The sequence below is a fragment of the Neopsephotus bourkii genome, unplaced genomic scaffold (assembly GCF_033783945.1).
Source record: "Neopsephotus bourkii isolate Nb327-2 ecotype Australia unplaced genomic scaffold, CSIRO-AGI_Nbou_v1 NB_1016, whole genome shotgun sequence".
Taxonomy (NCBI): domain Eukaryota; kingdom Metazoa; phylum Chordata; class Aves; order Psittaciformes; family Psittacidae; genus Neopsephotus; species Neopsephotus bourkii.
The window spans coordinates 1,165,741-1,188,494 of NW_026901505.1; the positions used below are offsets into that span (position 1 = coordinate 1,165,741).

At 49.6% G+C, this 22,754-nt stretch overlaps 3 protein-coding genes across 8 annotated transcripts in view; 2 read left to right on the top strand and 1 right to left on the bottom strand.

Moving 5' to 3' along the window:
• The first annotated feature begins 25 nt into the window (after positions 1-25).
• Positions 26-3,820, top strand: MRNIP (MRN complex interacting protein). Of its 2 annotated transcripts, XM_061360118.1 has the most exons (7): positions 26-164; positions 253-312; positions 467-564; positions 1,738-1,807; positions 2,100-2,236; positions 2,494-2,581; positions 3,091-3,820. In XM_061360118.1, exons 1-7 carry the CDS (start codon positions 105-107, stop codon positions 3,691-3,693), a joined length of 1,116 nt encoding a protein of 371 aa, XP_061216102.1. In that variant the 5' UTR covers positions 26-104; the 3' UTR covers positions 3,694-3,820. The 2 variants fall into 2 exon arrangements, with proteins under 2 accessions (XP_061216102.1, XP_061216103.1); XM_061360119.1 differs by lacking the exon at positions 467-564.
• Positions 3,821-4,264: 444 nt separating this feature from the next.
• SQSTM1 (sequestosome 1) lies at positions 4,265-10,764 on the bottom strand. Of its 4 annotated transcripts, none has more exons than XM_061360108.1 (8): positions 10,744-10,764; positions 8,340-8,435; positions 7,283-7,512; positions 7,012-7,168; positions 6,458-6,547; positions 5,722-5,966; positions 5,268-5,475; positions 4,265-4,574 (listed from the first exon to the last, which is right to left on the bottom strand). In XM_061360108.1, the coding sequence occupies exons 2-8, from the start codon at positions 8,386-8,388 to the stop codon at positions 4,417-4,419; spliced, it is 1,137 nt and encodes a 378-aa protein (XP_061216092.1). In that variant the 5' UTR covers positions 8,389-8,435; positions 10,744-10,764; the 3' UTR covers positions 4,265-4,416. The 4 variants fall into 4 exon arrangements, with proteins under 4 accessions (XP_061216092.1, XP_061216090.1, XP_061216093.1 ...); XM_061360106.1 differs by lacking the exon at positions 10,744-10,764 and adding an exon at positions 8,606-8,862 and having other exon boundaries at positions 6,458-6,544; XM_061360109.1 differs by lacking the exon at positions 10,744-10,764 and adding an exon at positions 8,606-8,862.
• Positions 10,765-15,283: 4,519 nt separating this feature from the next.
• The window catches only part of MGAT4B (alpha-1,3-mannosyl-glycoprotein 4-beta-N-acetylglucosaminyltransferase B), a 50,637-nt gene continuing 43,166 nt past the window's right edge, over positions 15,284-22,754 (top strand). For both annotated transcript variants that reach the window (XM_061360104.1, XM_061360105.1), the window contains exon 1: positions 15,284-15,515. In XM_061360104.1, the coding sequence (XP_061216088.1) occupies positions 15,419-15,515 (97 nt within the window). In that variant the 5' untranslated portion in view covers positions 15,284-15,418. The remainder of the gene's footprint in view (positions 15,516-22,754) is intronic.

The window sequence follows — 22,754 nt, forward strand, 5'->3', positions numbered from 1 at the left end:
GCGGCCCCACCGGCTTGGGCCGCTCGCTTCCGACAGGGGGCGGGCTCGGACGCGGCTGCGCTGTCACGTGTCCGGAAGGCGCGCGTTGCCATGGCGATGGCGGGATGGCGCCGCAGTTCTGGGCGCTGCGGTGCTGCCGCTGCCGCCTGTTCCAGGTGCAGCAGGTGAGTGCGGGCCGGCACTGGGACTGGGACTGGGACTGGGACTGGGACTGGGACTGGGACTGACCCCGACCCCTCCGCTCCTTCCTAGGCCAAGCGGAGCGGGAAGTGGAGCTGCAGCGTGTGCGGCCAGCGGCAGGCGGTGCAGAAGGTAAGGGGCCGGGGGTAGGCCTATGCGGGGGCAGCACCCAGCGAGGCGGAGACGACCCCTGTTCTGGCTGTAATTAACACCTCAGCTGATTAAATTACGTGGGGTGGAGCGGCGTGTCGTGTGTTTCCCTAAGCTTTGTGCTCCTTGTTTACAGCTTTACGGCCAAGGGTCTGCCCTGGACTGTAGGCGCCATGTCCAGAAGCTAAACCTGCTGCAGGGTGAGGCAGAGGAAGCAATCGGGTGGACATCTCGGTACAGTGTTTAATCTTTACCTGCTCGTTTATTTACATGTGCTACGGCCGAGGAGTACTTCTTAACACCTCGGGTGCCCGTTACCTAATTAGGGCTCATGGGAGGGTTTTACCTGTTGTAAAGTAATGACACGTGCCAGTTCTCTCATCCCCTCATAGGAATAAGCGGTTTGTTTGGTTTAGTGCCCTGCCACATTTCTTGTGACAAGGATTTTTTTTTTCCAGGTACGTTTATTTGATCAATAATGTGCGTTGCTCACACCTTTACCCCTGAAAATGCATGCAGTAAAGCTCGGTTTGGTGAGGGTTTTTCTAATTGCCTTATTTACTGTTGGATGAGCTGACTGTGGAAATGCCCATCTCACAGACTGGTATCAGTGCAGAGGTGCATCCTCAGACAGAAACATCCCCCGCCTCTGGGTGCTGCTGCTGGCACACGGGTTTCACACTGAATCTGTTGTGTAATTGCTGCTGCTATTGATAAAAAAAAGGTTTGTTTAGTGCAGACATTTGGGTGTTAATTCCTGCTGGGGTGGAAAATCTGGGTAGCACTTTCCTGTTTATTTCATTCCCGAATCTGTTTACAAATCACCTGATCTTGAACCGGTCTTGACCTGCTCCAGCTTCCTTTTCACTCAAGGTTATTTCCAGAAATCAGTCAAAGCTTGTTAGATAACTGAGTTGCGTAAATGCAGTGCTTCAGGGTTGAAAACTCCTTGTTTGTTCCCTTTATCAAAAAGGGTTATTTCTAGTCTCAGAACATTGTGAAATTCAAAACATTGTGAAATAACTTCCCTTTTTTTCCATGGTAGTTTGGGATATCATTAGTGGGGTTTAACTTGTGTCCCAGAGACACGCTGGGACATCGTGTCATAACATCCCTAGTTGTGATCTATTAGAATTTGTCATTTCATAATTAGCGGGTTTAGACCAAAGTTGTTACTGTGTTTGTATAGAAACTACAAAGTTTCTTTAGAAAGCTATTCTCTAACTAGTATTTTCACATATTTGGGCAATGTATCTTGCAAATCCTTAATTTGACATTGCTTTTCTATAGATCATTTATTTTTCTGACATGCTTCCTATCCAGTCCCTTGTGCTGTGAGTAGGTGCTTTGAAAATTATAAACCATCAGAGAGAATTATGTTTTAGAAACTCTAAACCTCTGTTTTAGGTGCGTAGAAGACTCTGTAAATGACAGGAAAAATACAGCAGCCCAACATGAAGACAGCTCAGTCCAGCAGGTAAGATACCTTCAAAGCTGAAGTAAATACCAACTCATACCGACCCAGATGAATCACAGTGAAATCAGTGATCCCTTTATAAGGTTCAGACAGCTGAGATAGTATATGTAATCAGAGAGAGAACAAGATGTATACAGAAACTGTCTGTTCCACTGGGGCACTGAACGTGGGAACATGACACAGGAACATGTCCTAAACTGACTTGTGATTTGAGGCATTCAGCACACACATAACAATGCTAAAAATGAGAACCCTGTATATTTCTGTTCTCAGTCATTTTCCAATCTTATAGGAGGGAAGGGCAGAAGTCAGTCGCTGGAGTAAATATTTGGACAAGAACAATGAAGATCAGGAAGATGGGGAGGAGGAGGCAGGTACAGAAAGGCAACAGTTCTGTTCCCGAAGGAAGAACACTGTGGAAGAACAAAGGTACAGAAAGACCTTTAAATTTTAGTAATTCCTGCCCCTGAGCAGTGACATTTGGTTTGGACATGTGGGAAGTAGCTCAGCTCTGATAGCTCAATAAAGTACAGGTTGTAGTGTACAACCTGAGCTCAGCAGGGATTTGGTATATGGGGATAAAACTTCACTTATTGCTAGAGCCATGCATTTTGTGAACATTTCTGGTGACTTGTGAAATCACAGTGGAGCTAATCTGTCTCTTTGTGAATGGTTTTCTTGGCCAGGAAACACCAGAAGAGCTTCCTCTCCAGTGATGCTCAGGAGTACGCTAAAGAAAATGAAGTTTCCCAGCTTGCCTACCAAGCCAAAAAGGTTAAAACTGGTTATTTTAGTTGTAGAAGATGCTTCCTGCCAGTAACATAAAACTTTCTCCTGACCTCTTTTATGTCATCATAATTTTGAATTTTTACGAGTCTTCCTCTGCTCTTCTATTTGAATGATTGAGGAGGAGAAAAAAAATTGGCAGGAGTTTCTCTCTGAGAGTTTTTAATCGGGTAAAAACAATGCCACCTTGTGTTGAGTAAAATTCCTGCCTCAGCACAGCTGCAAACTGTGGTGCTTTGCCTTACTGAGCAGTGGCACCTATGTAGTAATGCAGTGATTAAATTTACTGTGATGACCTGGAGCACCAATGAAGTTGACCTGGGTCTCCAAAGCCCAGAGCTCATAGGCCCACCCAGTGCACCAGCCCCAGCTCTGCCTCAGAGGGCTGGTGAGGATTTGGATGCATTTGAAGGACCTGAGTGCTCTTTCCTTGCCTGCTTCTGTGCAGCTTGGCCGTGCATTCTGGATTTATAACCCAGCTCTCTTTCTTCTTACAGCACAAGAAATGTTCAGTAGCAGTGCCTTATCAAGATGATGGAGATGCCGTTTGTGGACACAGCATGGCTCCTGCTGTCTGTGAGCCCATAGTGCCTGAGAAGAATACACCAACCCCAAGTGCTTGTACCAAACCCTCCAAGTGGGAAAAATTCCTCTCACGTTCTAATAGCTACAGTGAAAATACTGCCAGGATCACCTTATCACCACAGGAGGGCAGTGGAAGGTTGGGGCTACACAGCATGGCTGCTGCAGATGCTGGTATGGTCAGTAGATGCTCAGAACAGGCCCAAAGAACTCTATCTCAAGGTACAGGTTTTGAATTTAAAAAGTGTGTTGCTAGCACTGAGCAGATTGGCTCGAAACTGCCTGGCACCATGGTGCCCAGCATCAGTTGTGCAGCTGGGGAGGATGTGTTATTCAAAGAACCTCAAAGCCAATTGGTAAGGGCAGGATCTGGCATCATAGACACTGCAGGGAGGTGCTGTTCAGAAAGCACAAGGAGAGCAAACAACTTTGTTAACTGTAGCAATGGGCCAAAGCCTAGCATCATTTCTTGTGAACACCTCTTCTGCACAGGTGATGAGTTTGATGATGATCTCTGATAAGTTCAGGCATGTTTGGCATTGCTCGCTTGTTTATCTCCGTAATGTAGTTGGTATGCCAAGTACTGAGGCAAGATTTACTGTAAGCTTTGAAGGACTGCATTATTAAAGCTGTTTACTTGCTGCACGGCTGTGTCTGGGGGAAAGGCATGAGGCTGGAAACAACTGTTGCAGGGGACAAGGACTAAGGTTATGGAGTGTTGTCCATCAACCTCATCAGTCAGAAACTGGAAGGGAAGTAGGTCAGCGTGGGAGGAGAAAGTGCCCAGGCTCTAAGGATTCCAGGCCAGTACAATTAAATTCTGTGATTCATTCCTCATTACAAACTACAGCTTTTTTCTCCTGTACCACATCTTTGTTGAGATCTCCCTTAGCAACCCTTTCTTCCAGAGCAGGCTTCAGAACCAGCAAACATTTGATTTCTCTTCAGCAGTGCAGCCCTAAGGGTACCCAGAGGTACCACAGCCCTGGGCTGCTTTCCTTGCATAGGGAGCTGCCTGCTGAAAGCAACACGCTCTTAGCCTGGTTTCTCCACTTTTAGCTTGGGTAGTTAAACACTCACAGAGACTGATCACAGGAAGTAGTATTTATTTTTCCTCCATTCTACAAGCACTTAGAAACATGAGACAAACTCTTAGCAGGAAGAAAGATGAACCACTGAGTGAGTTGTACTGTATTGTCTGCTTTCAGTTAGAAGGAAAGTGCTTCATGTTACACAGATTACTACAAGTGAGGTGGCTGCTTGGAATACTGGATAGCATCTAGTGCTGCCCCAATGTCGCAGTTCTTTGTCTGCAGGAGTCGAGTGAGCCATCCACCCTCATCAGAGAAGCCCATAGAGAGCATCTGGGACAGAGACTCAATAAGGCGAGGGTCTGCTTCTGTTAAGAGAAGAGTAACTTAAAGTTGAAGCATTTCATGTAATTGGCAAAGCAGCCAAGGCAATACCGCACATTAGGTAGAGGCTGGCACTAATCCTGGTAAATCTAGCATAGCTGATTAAAAGCTAGGAGATATGCTCCTCTTTGTCTACTGGGGGGGGGGAGATATTTGAGATAGGAGATATATCACCATACCCCCACCACATATATCACACTTGGCTGTAAGGAAACAGCTGAGTCAGACTCAGCTGGCCTTGCTGGAGGGCTGTGCACTGTTGATCTAGTTTAAGTGGCCTTGTATACTGTCACTGGCTCCAACCAAAATAATGCTGTCTTAAAGCCACATGAGGTACTAGTTCTCATTCTGCATCAAAAGGCTCTCTTGAAGAGTACATAGCAAGGACATGATTTAGGTAACACCTTCTTTAATTCTGCTCAAATGGCATATCAGTCTAAGGGCAGAAGCCTTACTAAGACTCAGCTGCCCACATTCAAGAGGAGAACTAGCTGACTCTGTCTCTAACAGGATACAAGAGCTGCCACTCCAGCTAACAAAGTTACAGACAAGTTTAGCTGTACTGTATGTGACCTTAGTTTCTAGCATCTCTAAGAGCAGGTCTGCTTACGTCAGGGAAGTTGGCAGTTCCTGAGTGAATATTACTCTATCCATGGAACCTGTACACATTCTCATACCTGGTGGGAGATGTGGGTAGAGTGCAGCTTCTCTCAGTCCTGTAGGTCCTGGCTGGGGAGGATCCCGAGATACATCCAGGGAGCTGGGACCATCAGTCTCTGGCATTTGCAGGGACTGAAGTTCACCTGTGGAAGGATCTACTTCTTTGGAAGATAAATGGGTCCAGTCTTCATCACCCCCTGATGAACTGCTGGACTCACTCTGTTCCTGAAATGGAAAGAAAGAGTCCAGATGCTGCAGTGCTTTCCAGGTAAGGCTGCATGCTCCTGCTACCTGCCTTTCCACAAGAAATCCCACCACCTTTGCTGTAAACTTACAAAGCAAAGGTGCTGTGTATCACTTAATCTGCTGGTATCTTAATATTCAATCCCACAATGCATGCTAAATGATGATCTTCCTTTTTAGTAAAGCCTCAGCAAGCAAGTTACTAAATTAGTGTCACAGTTCTTGTACCTGGGACTGGAAGCTGCCATCTTCCGTTTGTGTGGGCACAGGATCTATCACCATGTCTTGTATCTGCTCTGCAACAGTATTTACTTCTGCAGCAGGCTCTGTGTTATTCCAGTCTGGTTTGGTCTGAACATTCTGGTTAGAAGTACCACTGCTTGACTCAGCATTGCTCTTCTCTTGATTGGGAGCAGCAGGAGTCACTTTGCTTCTCTGTCCTCCATGTTCCACATCAATATCAACTTCAATACCTAGAAGTGCATTTGAGATGGAGAAAGTCTTACAGAGATTTTTCCAAAGCACAGTCTTAAATGAGCATGGATCAGTCCTCATCTAAACACTGTGAGGTTTCTGTAATTATACAGTTTGCCATCTTACACGTAGCTAAGCACCAAATAGTCATCCTTTATCCTTTAGATAAGCCATATATTTGGAGGGTCAGGGCAGAAATCATCCATGTCTACTTGAGGCAGGCAATCTCCTGAGTCACCACTGACTTAACACTAGTGTTACAGTGGTGACATGTTAATGAAATCTTTCATTTCCTCCCAAAGGGGGGCTCTGAAAAGGCACTGAGTGGCTGTTCTAAGCCTAGGCATTATTAGTACCAGGAGTAAATTAAGCCTCTGAGGCTTGGTAGGATGAGGTAGTTCTGGTATCAGTCCCAACAGCTGCCTGCTGCTGTTAAAAGGACCTTTAAGCCAGTCTCAGGGATTGGGATAACAAACTGTAAGCCACTTACCCAGGGGGCTCAGAAAAGCTGCCACACTCTCCCCAACATTCTTTAAGAAGGTGACATTGGGGTCCTGAGGCTGGCTGTTAGTAGAAGCTTCTAGAAAAACAATTTCTGTTAGCACACACAGATGCTCAGAGGGAAACAGCACCTACAGTTATCCCCATGAGATCTTGGTGCTCGCTTCCTGTCACTCACATACACTGACAACAGCAGCATAGAGACAAAAATCCAACTCCGAGCTACCTCTGGGACAGAAAGCCAGTGGCATTAGCATTGTTAAGGCTCATTAGCCATGCTGAAAGGCAGATCTGGAGTAGTGACATGCTTGACCTAACAGTTTGGCTTGGTTTGGTTCCAGATACTCTCCTATCAGCATCCTCATTGACTGCAGGGATCTAAGCATGCCTTAAAAATAATCCCGTTCTGAAAGGTGCTAATTATTTCAAGCAAATTAGGTTAGCTCCTATGTCTATTTTTGCACCCAGATTCTACCCTGTGCTGCAGAACCTCAGCTAGTCTGGCTCCACCACCAACTTGCTTACCAGGGCATCTCCTCTTACCTTCTGCAGCGGGTGGACTGGAAGCTGCAGCGCTGGCTTGGGCTTGTTCAGAGTTCTGGCATGGAGCAGCAGGGCCAGGATACCCCCAGCAGTGCATCCATGGGAAGGGGGGAACACCATGCCGCATTTTACGGAGCCAGCGTCCTCGGGGAAGCCACTGTAAGGAGCAGAGTTCATGTGACTCTGTTCACACAGCCCCATTCTGAGTAACTGGAACTCAGAACTTAAATCTGAGGTAGTTCAGTAGTTCCCCTCCACAGATTTTACCCACCTCAAACGGATTCAGCAGCGGACTTTGGAACATCACCATGTTGTGCTCCTTGTGGACGCCTTTACCCTCGCAGGTGCTGCACAGGTCATAGTCTGGGCAGACAGTGCACTTGAACCTGGCACCCACCACCGGCCCCTCGCAGCCATCACAGATGACGTTGGGGTGCACCATGTCACGGGGGGGCTCCTGGCTGCACTGCGAGCGATGCTCTCGCCTGCACTCCTTTTTCTCTATTAAGGGAAAGGAAACTTTGCATCAAGAACAGGTTACTATTTAAAGGTTGGAAATCAGGCAGAGAAAGAAGCACAAGCAGCTCTTGTTGGTGCAGTATTGACTTACTAGGTCAGTTTATTTTTACACTGGCTGCCAAACACAAGCTTGGGGGGGGCATGTAAAAGAGCTTCAACCAAGTGCAAAGGGGACCACAAAGATACCTGCTCCTCTAAGTGAGCATGCCTTATCTAAAATAAACATGCCAAGAGATGTGTTATGGATTAATGCTGCACTACTGAGCTTGGCTTCTCATCCTGCCTTGCTAAGCACTACAAGAACAAAATGTTTTCAAGAGAGGGACCCAGGAAGAGATGCCAGGAGGCAGAACAGGGACAACAGCCACTGGCTTGTGTGACTCGTTAAAGGGACTGCAGATAAAGCTTTGCAGAAATCCGGGATAACAAAAGGGAGTGTCTAAGCACTCAATACACTGGAATTAAAGCTTCCTTATGCATTGTTGTGAATATTAAAAGGTATCAGGGCCAGGCTGGTGTTTCCAGGGAGCCAGTTTGACAACAGTGGCTCACATTGGGCCAGCCAAGATGACAGGGCTAGGAGGAAACTTGTGATCCGCTTGCCCTACCTCAGCAGGCAGAATTCATATTCTGGTGTATTACCCTGCCCTTTATTTAACCTCCCCCCACAAACACCGCCGGGTCCACCAGGCCCTTGAGGACAAAGGGAAGGGTTGGTGCTGGTCTCTCCCATTTGCGGCACCCTGCCAGCAAAGTGCACAGCATGCCATCGAGTCCTGCCGCCGCCCTTCGGGGATGAGCGCCGTTACCTTTGATGTAAACACGGAAGACGCCATCCTGCATGTAAGGCATCGCCATCTCCAGCTCCTCGTCGGTGGAAAAAGCGATCAGGTCCCCGTCTTCATCTAAACGGGCAAAGCGCAGCATTAGGTGCCCTGTCAAGCCCGTGCTGGGTACCCCGGGGGTGACAGCGGGGAGCCCGGTGTCCTGAGGCTTCCCCCCCCCCCGGGGCACCTCTCTTGGCGCCTGACCCCTCGCCGTTCCCGCAGAGAAGCCACCCCCGGTCCCCGCTCACCCTTATAGTGCATGCGGAAGGCTGGCGGCGGCCCGGCCCGCAGCAGCCCCTGGAAGAGCTCGGCGATGCGGTCATGGATGGCCTGGTAGCGGACGGGCAGCGGCAATGCGAAGCGGCGGATCTCGCGGGCCGCCTCCTCCTTGCCCAGCAGGTAGGCTTTCACCGTCAGGGCCGCCATGGCTGTGGCGCAGCAGGAATTGCCGTCGGGGGGCCGGGAGATGGCGAGCGACGGGGCGGGAGCGAGAGGCGGATCGGGAGCAGCGGACTTATAGTGCCGCGGGGGTGGGGTGGTTCGCCCCGCCCACCGGTGATAGGCCCCGCCTCTCTGTGAGCCAGACTCCGCCCCTCGGCCCCGTTCGCACCACCCCGAAGCTGCGGCCGTAGGGGTCTAGGGGAGCGAGGCTGTGCTGATCGCTGGAGCATCACCGGTGACTGGGCATTGGGGATCGAGTGCGGCGGTGGTGGTACCTTCTGGGTGGTCACAGTGGCCTCCAAGACCCACTGGTGGGCAAACATGACTGCAGACATGAAGTGCACCTCGGGGTCCACTGGTCCCCACTGCCTGTGTTAGCCGGGACATGTGCTAACACAGCACTTGGCCACCCTGGTCCTGTTCATCACCTTCATAACGCCAACCCGGCCAGATGATGGAGGCGTGGTCCCTGTGCCTGCCCCACTCTTGCTGGGTGACAGCACCCATCGGAGGGCTTCACATGCTCAGCGTGGCAGGAATAAATAACTCTTAGGCTAAAGCTCTTCACTGAACTTGGTGTTTCAGAAGGGGGGCTAAAAATAAAGATACTGATATAAACACAACTGACATTAAGGAGGATGTTCTGGGGGCTTTCCAAGCTGGTTGGCAGCAGTGTTCTCGTGCAGATCAGATACAGTTGACAGGCCTCTTAATCTGGTCATGGGAGTCCAGCTGGCAGAACACACCATCTGTGCCATCCAAGGGTAATTAAATCAAGATGGATCGATGATTATTAGGTGCCTCATTGGTATTAATTCCCTCTCACCCAAGGGCCTGACCACTCTGACTATTGGTGACATATTTCTTTGTTTAAGATAATAAAAGCTCAGGAGAAACTGTAATGATTTACCATCTTCTGCAATCAAGAGGAGGATAAGTTTTAATTGCCACAATGGGAAGGTAGTTTATTTCTTGACCTAAAGTATATATGTTAAAACACTTGGCCTTCCATATAGCTACATTTTTGGCATATGTGTGGCAATTTTGACATTGCATCACTTCTCTGGAAAACACTATTTACAATAAAAAGGTTGCCCTTTTAAACTTGAAACCTTTACTAGTATTTTCTAGGAACTTCAATTTCCAGGTATGGCATGGCAATATTCCACTGTGAAGCCATGGGTTTAAGTTTAAACATGAACAGATACAGATTTAAGCATGATGATGCGGCACAGGGATGATTCACCAGCTTTTACAGCATGAGATATTGAAAGGTTTGGGCACATGTATCACATTCACCTTCCCTTCTGCCTGTTTGCTGTGTGTATTCTTATTTCTGAAAGCGTTGGTGAAAGCTACTGACTTATCATCGGATGATTGCTTTTCTCTATCAAATGAGAAGAAGGGTTAGCAGCTGTAGGACATGTAGCACAGGACACTGCCAATGGTGACTCTGCCTTGCCAAGCAACACCTCCAGTGTGTCCATCTCACGTCCTGTTTCCAAGGACCCTGATGGCCACTTTTGGTCTTGTTTATAGAGAAAGAGATTTGTATTTTGGGACCCAGCCCCAGCACACATCCTTTCCTTAGGAAGAGTTGCTGCCATCTTAGACAGGACCGATTGCTTATTCCCCTCTCTGTCATGCCTGGGTGTTTGAGGCACAGTGGGTTGTCCTCAGGTTGCTGGGTCTTTTCAAGCCACTTGTGTCTCCACATTAACCAATGCATTTATCAGGTGATGCACAAAGTTAAAATCAGAAATCTAAGCTTCCCTCCATGTGAACCTTAATCCAGTTGGCAAACATGGAAGCGGCCAAAAGCCAGAGGGAATTTCCCTCCTCCTGGTGAGAATGCTGAGTCACGCTCAGCTCTCTGGTGGTGACACCATGCACTTCAACAAAACATAAGGAAAACAAGGCTTTCACCAGGCTGCTGTGAGCTTACCTCACCCGTCACGGGACACGGCTGACTCAGTGAGTCATCTCCTTCTCTTCCTCCTCGAGGTTGGGGATTTCCTCCCAGCAAGCTCTTCTCTGGTCCAGACCTTGGACCTCACTCTCCCTGCATTTCCTATTGCCCCCAGCCCTGAGATGTGCCTCTGGGCAGTTTCTCAGCCCCCCGTCGAGCCCATGCGAGCAGCTGGGCTGTAATCCCACAGATGTTGAGATGTTTTTCCCTCTGTTTGCTGGGGCATCCGGGTTTTGGCATTCTCAGCGTGCAGCTCTGGCTGTGTGGATGTTTTCTTATGGTTCTTTAGAAATCCCATAGCATCACAGCTCAAAAAGTGGTTCGTCAGCCCTTGGTGCTGAGCAGCCAGCTTCGCAGGTGGATGTGGCAAAGGAACAGCAAAAGGGGTGGGGGAAAAAAAGCTGTTTGAGTTTTAAATTTCAAATGTATAGAGGAAAAGCTCAAAAAAGGAGCAATGAGCGTCCCTGCAGTGCTCTGCTTTCTCTCTACACCCACTTTGGGCTGGGAAGTGTTTAAAAACATTTGGTGAGGCTCTTGCTCTGAGGGCATGATCACCAGGATGCTCCTTATGGCCAAACTTCTCATGTTCACAGTAAAGCCCTGGCAGGATGAAGGCTGGGGGGGGGGTAGGGTGGGGTGTCTATTTCTTCATTGCAAATCACCATAGAGGCTGATGATGATTTTCCAGAGGGAATTCTTCCCTAAATCATTGCTCCATCCTGAGGCCCAAGTCACTGCCCTGGCACTCTTGGTGAGGAGGGGGAGGTTTGTCCTGTGTGTCCCCACAGCTCTGGCAGTGATGTGTGGTGATGGAGGGGCAGTGCAGAGCCGCAGCGGGTGGGTGCTCATCAGGCTGGACTGGGTGCTGCAGACCACACGCTCCTTCCAGATGTTTCTGGAGAGGCGCAGGATGCTCTGGACACATCAGTCAGATGGCAGTGACTCAGCTTGATCCCATGATGGTTTCCCTCCTCCTCCAGCCCAGTGAAAACAACTCGGTGCCTCTGAAGCAGAAACTGTCCTTCCCCAACCGCGCAGGCAGAAGGCAAAGCTGGGAGGGTTTATTTTTGCTGTCTCATTTTTGAGGTTGAGTCTTGCTGAAGGTTAGCTCTGCCACGTCAGGTGTTTACACAGGCTCAGCACCACTTCTCATTGGTGCGATGTGTAACCTTTAAGGGCAGGAAACTCTGGGATGGTGTTTTCACTGAGACAGAGGAGCAGATAGGGAAAACACTTGGAAAGCAGGCACAAAGTACAATCACACTACGGGTGTCGTGAAAATACTTAAGGATTTCATGTTCCCAGAAGTGAGCAGGAATGCTTTGCAGCCTACATAAATTGCTTGGGGTAAATGTTGCACTGAGAACCTGATGTGTGGCTTTTGCCCTGAATTAAAGCATCAGCGTGTCAACACATCCAAGGTAAACACCCTGTTGTGATCTTCATCTCTGGTGGCGAAGGAGGACTTGGAATGCTTCACAGCAGCCTATAAGACACACAGAAAACGAAGTTATTTTGCTCTATGGGACAAACAGCAAGTGCTGTTTGCCTGGGGAGGACTGAGCCCAACCTGCTCAAAATCCAGAGCCAAGCTCTTTAGCGAGCTAGATAAAATCAGCTACAAACCTGGATTACATTCCCTATCTAGGCCTAACAAATGTTTTCTCTTTCTAATTTCTGTAATGGCCTCAGGACCTCTGGGTTGCTTTTGGAGTGCTCTCCGTGGAAGGCCCCTCATTTCTGCAGCGTGCTCAGTATTGCCAACATCAACTGTTCAAAGATCACGAGATCCCCTTAAAACAACCATCTTCTCGCTGTTTATTTGCTGCTGGGGTTTGAGTCTCTGCAGTTCATCTTTTAGACTTTGACCAAGGCTCAAAGTTTGCTCGTTAAAAACAGAATAAAAGCCAAAACTGGGATAAAGGGGGGGATTTCAAGAATAAAAGGGGACTTTGCAGGTCTGAGAGACAGATCACAAGCAGTTTTGCTTAGTCCCTCGTTTTTCACAAGAGAGCCCAAGGTTTCTGTCATGCGAGGGTGCTATAAAGCTCATTCATTTCTTCAGACTTTTATGAAGACAAAGTGTAACAGCAGAAATTAGATTAAGCTTTATCCTTGGGAAAGAGTCTAATTAATTGTCTTGGAGGAATTATTAATGCTATTCCGTTCCCTTCCACTGCAGACACACCACATACCCTGGGTGGCAGGAGCGTTTCGCACCTCTGAAAATAAACCAGCCAACACCTAATGCTCTAAAACGTGTCATGTTATCTCCCTAAACGCTGTCACAGTGGTAGGATTTCATATGCCTTTCCCATGAAGAGCTTTTGCTTGTCTGCAGCCCCTGGGGTTTGGGGGTGGGAAGTTGCCATTAATTCCTGTGAACCTTCTGTGTGCTTCTGGGTTTAACACATAGGTTTAAGGCAAGAAAGCACGCGGGCTGGGTGGGACAGAGCTTCTGGGGCTTGTTTTCTTTGTTCTGCTGGTGAAAACACTGTTGCTGGTGTGGATGGGATGTGCTGCTGGATCCTGTTCTGTGGTGATGGTCACTTGGGCAATGCCTTGCAAAATCCCGGGAAGGAAGCACAGATTCCTCATTCTTTCCAGTGTTCCCAAGAGTGATGTTCAGCGATGTTCAGCCTTACTCAGGGATGTGCCTGGCGTGAGCCCTGCAGCTCCTGGCTGGCTTCTGGCAGTGGAGGCAGAAACCTGGTGCCATCCAAAGGGCTCCCTCTGCCGATTTCCTTCCTGGATGTTCTAGCCACCAGGAGAGACCGTTTCGGGTTGAAAGACGTGTTTTATTTTATAAACTAGAGAAGAGTCCAAGGATGCAGCAGACACGACCATCCCTGCAGAAATGGGTGATCCCTACTTTGCTTTCTACACACTTTCAGTGCCTCAAGGCAGCCCCTGGGTGCTGAGCTCCCTTTGCCTTTCCAGAAGGGAATGGAGTAGAGGCCTGAGGACCCATTTGATGGATTTCCCCATCCCAGAAGGATTCCTGTGTCAGCTGGAGTGCTGCTGGAGGAAACATGCCCATGGAGCATGGATGACTCCCAGCACATCCCTGCTGGCTACTTCAGCTCCAAGGCTGCAGCCGAGCATCTCTGAGTGCCTGGATCCCCATTCCCACCTCTGCTTCACCTTACATTACTCTCTAATTGATCCAAACATTTCAAGCAACAGACTTGGATCACTGGATGCCAAATATTTACACATCTGAGAACTATTTACTTGCTAAAAGAGCTCCAGGGAATGGAAGATGGTTACTTTTGCTGCATGAATGATGTACCCACATATGGACCACATAAGCTGCCACCTCCTTTTTGACCTCATGGACAACCACAGGAACAAATTCAGGTGATGGAGCTGTGTAAACTCAGCATTTCGAACCCAGCCTCCCTGTATGGCTCCTCCTGGTCTGCAGTGAAATAAAACCAGACCCATTAATAGCAGAAAACAAGGGCAAAATAATATTTAAATCTGTTTTCTCCCATCCTTCACCCAAGAAGCAGCTTGAGGCCATAACCCCGGTTGCCAGGTCCTTTGGAAGAGCAATAGTGTCCTTCCAGGCAGCAACTCCCATTTGCAGTATTCATCCGGCATCGATTTCCTCTCAGTAAACATTAAGTGCTGCTTCCTTGACCAAGATGAAATGCTCCTGCGGAATGGCAGTGAATATGCACTCACTGCACGGCCATGGGGGCTGCTGCCTGCCCCTCATCCTGCATGCACACCCCCAGCTATGCGAGGGTCCTTGTGCACACCCCCATGCACAGAGATGTGTGTGCATACAGGTGCACGTGCACACACCCACATGGCCATATGGATGTATGGACCCAGGCAAATGCACACAGATACACAGACCCAGGCATGTGTGTGCATGTGTATACACCCATGCAGACATCCACAGGTATCTGCGTACCTCTGTACAGACACAGGTGTGTGCACAAGTGTGTGTATGTGCGTCTATATGAATGAACCAAGTATGTGTACGTGCACACACACGTACACACACGTTTACACACACACCTATACATATGTATGTACACACACGTTTACACACACACCTATACGCATGCATGTACAGACACGTTTACACACATGCCTATACGCATGTATGTACACACACGTTTACGCACACGCCTATACGCATGCATGTACACACACGTTTACACACACGCCTATACGCATGCATGTACACACACGTTTATGCACACGCCTATACGCATGCATGTACACACACGTTTACGCACACACCTATACGCATGCATGTACACACACGTTTACGGACACGCCTATACGCATGCATGTACACACACGTTTACACACACACCTATACGCATGCATGTACACACACATGTATGTACACACATGTATGTACACACATACATACACACACTCACCCCTACCTCCGCAGTCCCCGCACGGGGGCGCTCTCCGTCCGCTCCCGCCCCGCCCCTTTGGCACCGCCCCTTTGCCACGCCCCCCCCGCCCCGCCCGGCCCCGCCCGCCCCGGCGCGGCCCGGCCCGGCGCGGTCGCTGCCTGGGGCCGGCCGGGCGGTTCGCCCTGGTCCGCTCCTCTCCGCTCCGCTCCGCCGAGGCCGCGCCGCGCCCGGGCCATGCGGCCGCCCCCGCCGGCGAGGAGGCGATGAGGCTCCGCAGCGGCACGGCGCTCACGCTGCTGCTCGGCTGCCTCTGCGCGCTGCTCTCGCTGTCCTGGTACGGCGCCTTCGGCGGGCACAAAGGTACGGGAGGCTCGGCTGGGACCCGGCCGTGGGTTGGGGCGGGGGGTGTTGGGGGACCCGGGCCCCGCTGGATCCCGGGGGTCCGGTGCGACCCGGACCTGGGGTAATCCTGACCGGCGGGATCCGGCGGGAGCCTCTGGGATCCGGACCCGCTGGATCCGGCGCGTCCTGGCCCCGCGGGACCCCCGGTGCGGGCGTGCCCGCCCGTGCGCAGCAGGGCCGGAGGTGCCAGTGCCGGGGGTCCCTGCTCGACCCCGCTTGCGGGCGTCCGGGTCCCGGTGCCCTGTGCTTCGCTTCGGTGATGCGGTTCTTGCACCCTCGGGTTTGTGGTGAACACCTTCGTGCGCGGTGGGTCCTCGTGGGGAGGTGGCGATGCCACCTCTGGGTGGGGGGAGCAATCCGGTAGTGAGGGGCTCAGGGCAAACTGGAGGTGAGAGATGCGAGCAGCGCTGCCCGCCCCGCACGTTCCTGCGGCTCGATGCTGGGTTCAGTAACTGAAGTGCGCAGGGAACCAGTGCGAGGGCTGCCGGTTTCAGTGCTTCGGTATCGGTGCTAGGTTTGCACCGAGTAGGTGGCTGTGCAGCAGGGAGGCAGGGCCCCGTCCCGTTGAGGAACAGCACACAGGTGTCACAGAGATGCTCACCCCTGTTTTTTCCTGACAACGGAATAGTTGCTTTTCCCCATCCTGGCGCTCGCTAAAGCAGGGCACCAGATTTAGCCTGGCCTGGAGGACAGTTCAGTTAGTTGCTTCTGAATTGTGTATCTGACTTGTGCATGGGTGCGGAACCTCTCGTGTCCATGCTAAGCCACTCAGCTCTTTCAGTTCCTGCAGTTTCAGAGGTTGTTGAAGGTAGGCAGTATGGCCATCCTTGACCCTTGTTTCCCATCACCATAAAAGCATCTGTCCCTGCTACAGGTGAGAAGCAGCTTTTGCTGAGCCTAAGATGTGACTCGGTGGCATTGCTGTCCCACAGCACACCATGCACGGTCACAAGGTGTAGCGTGTGTATGGTGCAAGGCTGGTGGCAGGGCTGGGGGAAGGTGTTTTGGCTCCGGTTGTCAGGATGACACGAGCCCATGTAGGTGCCCATCCAGCTCAGCAGCAGGGCAGGAGTGCCTGGGATATGCCATCTTCCCCTGGCAGCTGTAGGCTGCTTGGAGTTCTCTGCCTTGTTGATCAGCGGAAGGGGTTTCCTGTTGTGCTACTGATGTGGTTTAACTCCCTTCGGAGCTGCCTCGCACAGAGGCTTGGGTGGCAGGCACTTGTAGTGCAGGAGAACCACCGGTGGGTTGGTTGGCTTCTGCTGGGGACATTTTTAACTGGGCAGAACACTTGCACAACCAGGTGTATGTGCTTTCAGCCAGAAATGTTAGACGGTAACTGTGATGCACTCTGAGAGGTGCGTTCTTGAGGTTCCTGCTGAGCAGTTGCTTTACTTGTAGCTCCCTCCCGTAAATGAAGTGAAACTGACCTGCCACGCTGCACGGGCTGTGAGCAGTCACTCCTGGTTTCTGGAGCAGGGTGGCCAGCCCTGTGCTGTCTGTACTGTGTCATCCTTTGACTCCCTTCTGTTTTCTAACAAGTAGCTTTTCCCCATTGCTCTGTCAAGCACCAAAATCAGAACCCTGGTCACCACTGTCCCTGTCCTTCTTGGTAGGACCCTCCCTGGGGTACATTTTCCTCTGACAGCAACAGATTGTGTCTTGCGAACAGCGATGGCTACAACAGGTCACAAGCAGCGTGGGTCAGGCTGTGTCAGCACGGCAGGTTTCCGGCTATTATGGTCATTTATGTATCAGGCTGTTACTCAGTACAGAGCTGGAGAAGACCTTGAGAGGTCATCCAGACATCTCCTGCCCCTGTGCAGGATCGGTGATAACCAACCGCTTCCCGACAGATGTTTATCGTATCCATTCTTAAAACCCTCTGATGGCAGATGCCTGGGCTCTCTGGACAATCTGACATTTAGCAGCTCTGCCATTCGATCTGTCTTACAAGCTGAACAGAAATGTCTTTTCCTTCAGTTCGGTTTCATGATTGCTCTTCTGTTTTCCATTTATGGGGCACAGGCAGAAAAGTTCCTTCCTCCCTTCTTTGCAGGAGCCTGTGGGACATTTGGAAGTTGCTGCTGTGTTTTCCCTTAGTCCCTGCTACTATCAATTCAACCATGCTGGTTCCTTTGATCATTCTTTTTAGCTTCTGTATTCTTGGTTTGCAGTCGCTCTTGTTCCTCTCGTCTGGACCACCACCCTTTGTGAAGAGTGATGCTTAACAGAGTAAGGGATTACTTCAGGTCTTTCACATGCAGCGATGCTGTTTGTACATCCCAGTGTGTTTGCTTTTTACTTTTGCTGCAGAAACTTGTGTTTCATTTTATGTTTAATCCCCTCAACCCTTCAGCCATTCTTCTCCAGAACTCTTCCTGCTTTTCATTCCTCACCTTGTACTTGCTGGTTAATTATTCTTATCAAGTCACATTACCTCACACTTGTCCTTGTTGAACTGTGTCCTTTTGTGTTTTTTCAGACTGCTCCTTCTAACGTGTCAGGATTGTTTTGAGTTCTCATCTTGCTCTCCTGCATGCTTGCCGTCCCCCTCAGCTTGGTGCAGCCTTCAAAGGCAATCGGGGTGTTTTCTCTGCCATCAGCCAAGCTATGAATGAAAACACCAAGTGGTGTCAGATCTGGGATGGGTTCCCCTGAAACCTGCTTCAGTAAAGTCCTCCCAGTCTGTGATTGAAGAGCATCAACCAGTTTGCTGGTGTGCTTCCCACCTTCATAGGGTTCAGTGCAGCCCCCATGTCCCCAGCTGTATTATGGGGACTTCCTATGAGACATTATCAGAGATGTCTCTGGAATCTTTGTTTCTCCTCCCCTTCCTATAAGTCCTTGCACCCTGTCACAGGAAGAGGTATGATAGGTCTGATGTGATTTGCTCTTGATAAACAGAAGTTATCTCTTGCTCAAGTTCTCCTTGTTTTCTAAGCACTTCAACCAAACCTAAGCTGATTATTCTGTAGTTTCCTCATCCTCTTTATCCTCATCTTATTTTTCAAAGACAGGCTTTGTGTTTGCCAGTCCTCTGTAACATCAGCCGTCCCTCATGAGTGGCTGGAGACAACTCCCAGTGATCCTGAGCTGCTCATGTCATTGGGTTCTGGGGAAGGCTGTCAAGGTGCCTGTGTTCACTCTGATGGGGTAAAATATTATATTAAAACACATGTAAAGCATCACAGAATCTTCGTGTCTTCCTGCTCTGTGTTGGGAGGACAAAACAATTAGTCAAAAGAAATCAAACCAGGTCAAACCAGCTCTAGAGCTGCTTCTCTGTGACTGATGCAGGGTTTGTTTACCTGCTAATGATGTTTTGCTGTGCTGTGGTTATTAGTAAAGTTTTGACCTCATGGTCTGTAAAAACAGATGCTGCATCTTTCCAATTATAAATGAGGTTTGAAATAGTCTGCTGGAGTAGGAAGAGAAGGGCAGCCTCAAATAGCACAACCAGTCACCCAGGCAGCCAACGTCCAGCATCACGGGTGGTTTGGAGGTGGACCACGTGCTGCACATGGTGGTGGTGGTGAGTGTCTTGGCCAAAGATTAATATTCTCTCTGCTGATTTTAGGTTTAAGTATGATTTAACTTTCACAACCGAACGGCTGCTCTGGAAGAAGCTCTTCCATAAACTGCTGTCATGAGGTGGACCTGTAGGCTTTAACTGTGTAGGGTAACCTGTGGTCAGAGGATCAAGGCACCGGCAGGCTCAGGCATTAGCATGCCTGACATGGAAATTACAGGGGATGCTCTACTGAGATCTCAGTAAAACAGAGAAGCTTTCATGACTTTAGGCAAGTCACAGGTGCAGGTAGGATGAAAGTGAACAATTAAACCTACCTGTAATTAAATTGTTCTGGTTTGTTTCTTTCCATGATGAAAACTGTTCAGTTCTCCTCCATAATGTTTGTTCCCATCTTGACTGACCAACGAACTAGGTCCTCCCAACATGCTGCCCCTTGGGAATGCTGCATTTTGAAGGTGGGATTACACCTCCAGGGTATGGCTGCCTAGCTCAGGGTGGGCTCTGTGCCCATGCTGCCTGCGCAGGCTTCCCCTGGCAGCTTTTTCCCCCTCAAATCTTAGTGATTTATAGTTACCCAATACTAGCCAGCTCCAGGTTTCCATTGTAAAAGCACAACTGCAGGCGCCTCTGTACCTGTAGATGTAGGTGCACAGTGGGGTTGTTCTTCGCATAGTGGCTTCACACCCCTAAGATCAGTTTTGATTGCATGCTATTTTGGATCTCACCTTGTGGGAACTGTTCTTCCCATGGGCATTGTGGAAGCGCTTCAGAATAGATGTGCACAGCTCCTTGAAGGAGTCACCCCACGCATCCTGGGAGGGTACCTCTGTGCAGCTCTGAGTGCAGGGTCTCTCCTGTGACTTGTGAACGTGGTGGAGAGTGGGGTGATCGTGGGGCACCAGCTGCAGTGTGGACGTTGCTCTGGTGCCCGTTGCAGCCGTGCAGGCTCAGACAGCATCTCTGTAAAGTAATATTGCTTGTCTGGTGCTGTGTGCGGTGCTGGCTCTGCTCGCTTGGGGTGTCCTTTGTGGGAAACAGACTTTGTCCCAGAGGGACACTTCTCTGAGCGTGTTTACAAAGTCTCCTTATATAATGCATAAGAGCCGTGATCGCTAATCCGCTCTAGAAGCCGCGGAGTCAAAGCTTGTGATACTGCTAAATACGAGCTGTCCTGTGGCATGCACGGCTTCCTGCTGCCATTTCATCTCTGTTACCTGCAGCAGCTTGACTTCAGCATTCTGTCCTTTCTTTGAGGTCTTGGGCACTGGCTGCAGCCGGATGGATGTGAGTGAAAACCCTGGTCTGAGCTGGGGTCATTTCACTACAGCCCTTGGAAGCATTTAGCAGGAGGAGAGATGCCAGCAGCAGACCCGCTGTGTGCTCCTGATGGCTGGGGAGGTGCAGGCAGGGACCTGGTTGAGGAGCCCCAGAGGTTAGAAACCTGTCATTAAAATGCATGGCCAATAAAAAAGATGTGCAGGAGCATTTCTGAGAGCCTTTACTTGGCCTCTGTGGTGCCCAGCAGACATTGTGTGGAATTGGTGGCTGGAACGCAGCAGCATCTGCAAAATTATCCTGCATATGATTTGACCAAATTCATCCCAGGAGTGAGGAACACCAGGCAATCTGTTGATATGCATTTATCGGAAGGACTTGTCCGTTGTCTGGAGTCACCTGTGTTTCTGGTTTTATTTCTTTGCAGTTTTTATTATGTCTTTAAATAGGGCTCTTGCCACGTACTGCACAAGCACTTGTCCATGTCTCATTGTTGCTTCAACAATAAGAGCTGTGGTTGTGTGACAGAGTTGAAGTTACTGGAAAAGAGATTTCTCCCAGCCAGGACAGTGTTCCCCAGAGACTTGGATTCAGGTCCTTACTATGCCGTATCCCTCCCAGTCTGGGGAAAGTAAATCAGCTGGTTTCATGCCTCAGTGTCCATCTGCTCTCTGGGGACAGAGACATCTCTTGTCACAGGGGTTTGGAGGACACAGCAGTGTCTGACACCAGCGTCTGTGTCAGTGCATAGTAGCAGAGCAGGCAGAGGAGGTTAACACACCCCCCAATTACATCAACCACTTACTTCTCTTGGTTTACTTCTGTTACAGAGCAAAACCCTTTCTCGTTTTTGATTCTCTTTGATTCATCTAAAACAAATCATTGATTTGTGCTTACATCCTGAATGTTCATTGATTATTCGCTTAGTGTTTAATGTAGAACGCATCTATAGAGGGCTAGTTTAAGTGAAGCTGCCTGCCAGTCATCTCTAGAAAGCTCTGAAGCCTGCTAAGTGATGGAGAAATTGCTTTAGTGATAGGCTGGGCAAGGCTGCTAGCAGGCTGCTGCAGGTGGGCATGGGTTAGCCACAGTTCTCTCTTCACAAAACCCAAACCGGGCACCAAAGTGCCAGTTTCTCAGTACATGGATGAACAAATATTGATCCTGAGGTGCCTGGCTTGGCAGAGGCATCCACCACCACCCGGTGCCTTGCAAAGGTGGTGCTGAGCCATCTGCCTGAATGTATTTGGAGATGAAGATTTATGTTTTGTGTGAAGATTTTCCTTATCATAATTGTGCCAATGCAATTGGGCTGCATCAAAAAGAGCGTGACTAGCAGGTAGAAGGAGGTGATCCTACCCTTCTACTCTGCTCTTGTGAGACCTCACTTGGAGCATTGTATGCAGTTCTGGTGTCCTCAACATAAAAAGGACATGGAACTGTTGGAACAAGTCCAGAGGAGGCCACGAGGGTGATCAGGGGACTGGAGCACCTCCTGTATGAAGATAGGCTGAGGCAGTTGGGGCTGTTCAGCCTGGAGAAGAGAAGGCTGCGTGGAGACCTCATAGCAGCCTTCCAGTATCTGGAGGGGGCCTATAGGGATGCTGGGGAGGGACTCTTCATTAGGGACTGTAGTGATAGGACAAGGGGTAACGGGTTAAAACTTAAACAGCGGAAGTTTAGATTGGATATAAGGAGGAAATTCTTTCCTGTGAGGGTGGTGAGGCACTGGAATGGGTTTCCCAGGGAGGTTGTGAATGCTCCATCCCTGGCAGTGTTCAAGGCCAGATTGGATGAGGCCTTGGGTGCCCTGGTTTAGTGTGAGGTGTCCCTGCCCATGGCAGGGGGCTTGGAACTTGATGATCTTAAGGTCCTTTCCAACCCTAACTATTCTATGATTCTAATGCGGATGCTTTGTTTCTCATGAGACAAAGCCCAAGAGATCACTGGGTGAGAAGGGCTGCGGCGTAGGCAGAAGTCATTGGTCAAATTAAGGGACTATGGAAACTATTAACATAAACAAAGGGCTTCAGCGGGGGCTGGCAGGTTAACAGGGGAGGAGGAGAGGCTTTTTAGGGAGTGCTGATCAAGCATCTGCTTAATGGCTTCCTGATTCAGAGAGGTGATCATTGTCTTTGATGGAGGGAAATGCATTCCTTCCACCTTTTTCATTTGAATTGAAGTGTCGGGAGCTTTTTATTCAGCAATGGCTTTCTTGGGTTTGCTTTTTGAGTTCATGTCAGGCTTCTTTTGGAAAGCAAGATTTCTGTTTCAAACCGTCTCTGTTAATTGGGCACTGGCCGCTTCTCCTTCTGCATTTGTCTCGGTGTCAAGTCACATTTGAGTCTCCAGTGTCTGTGCATTAACATGGATGTCCCTGATGCAGG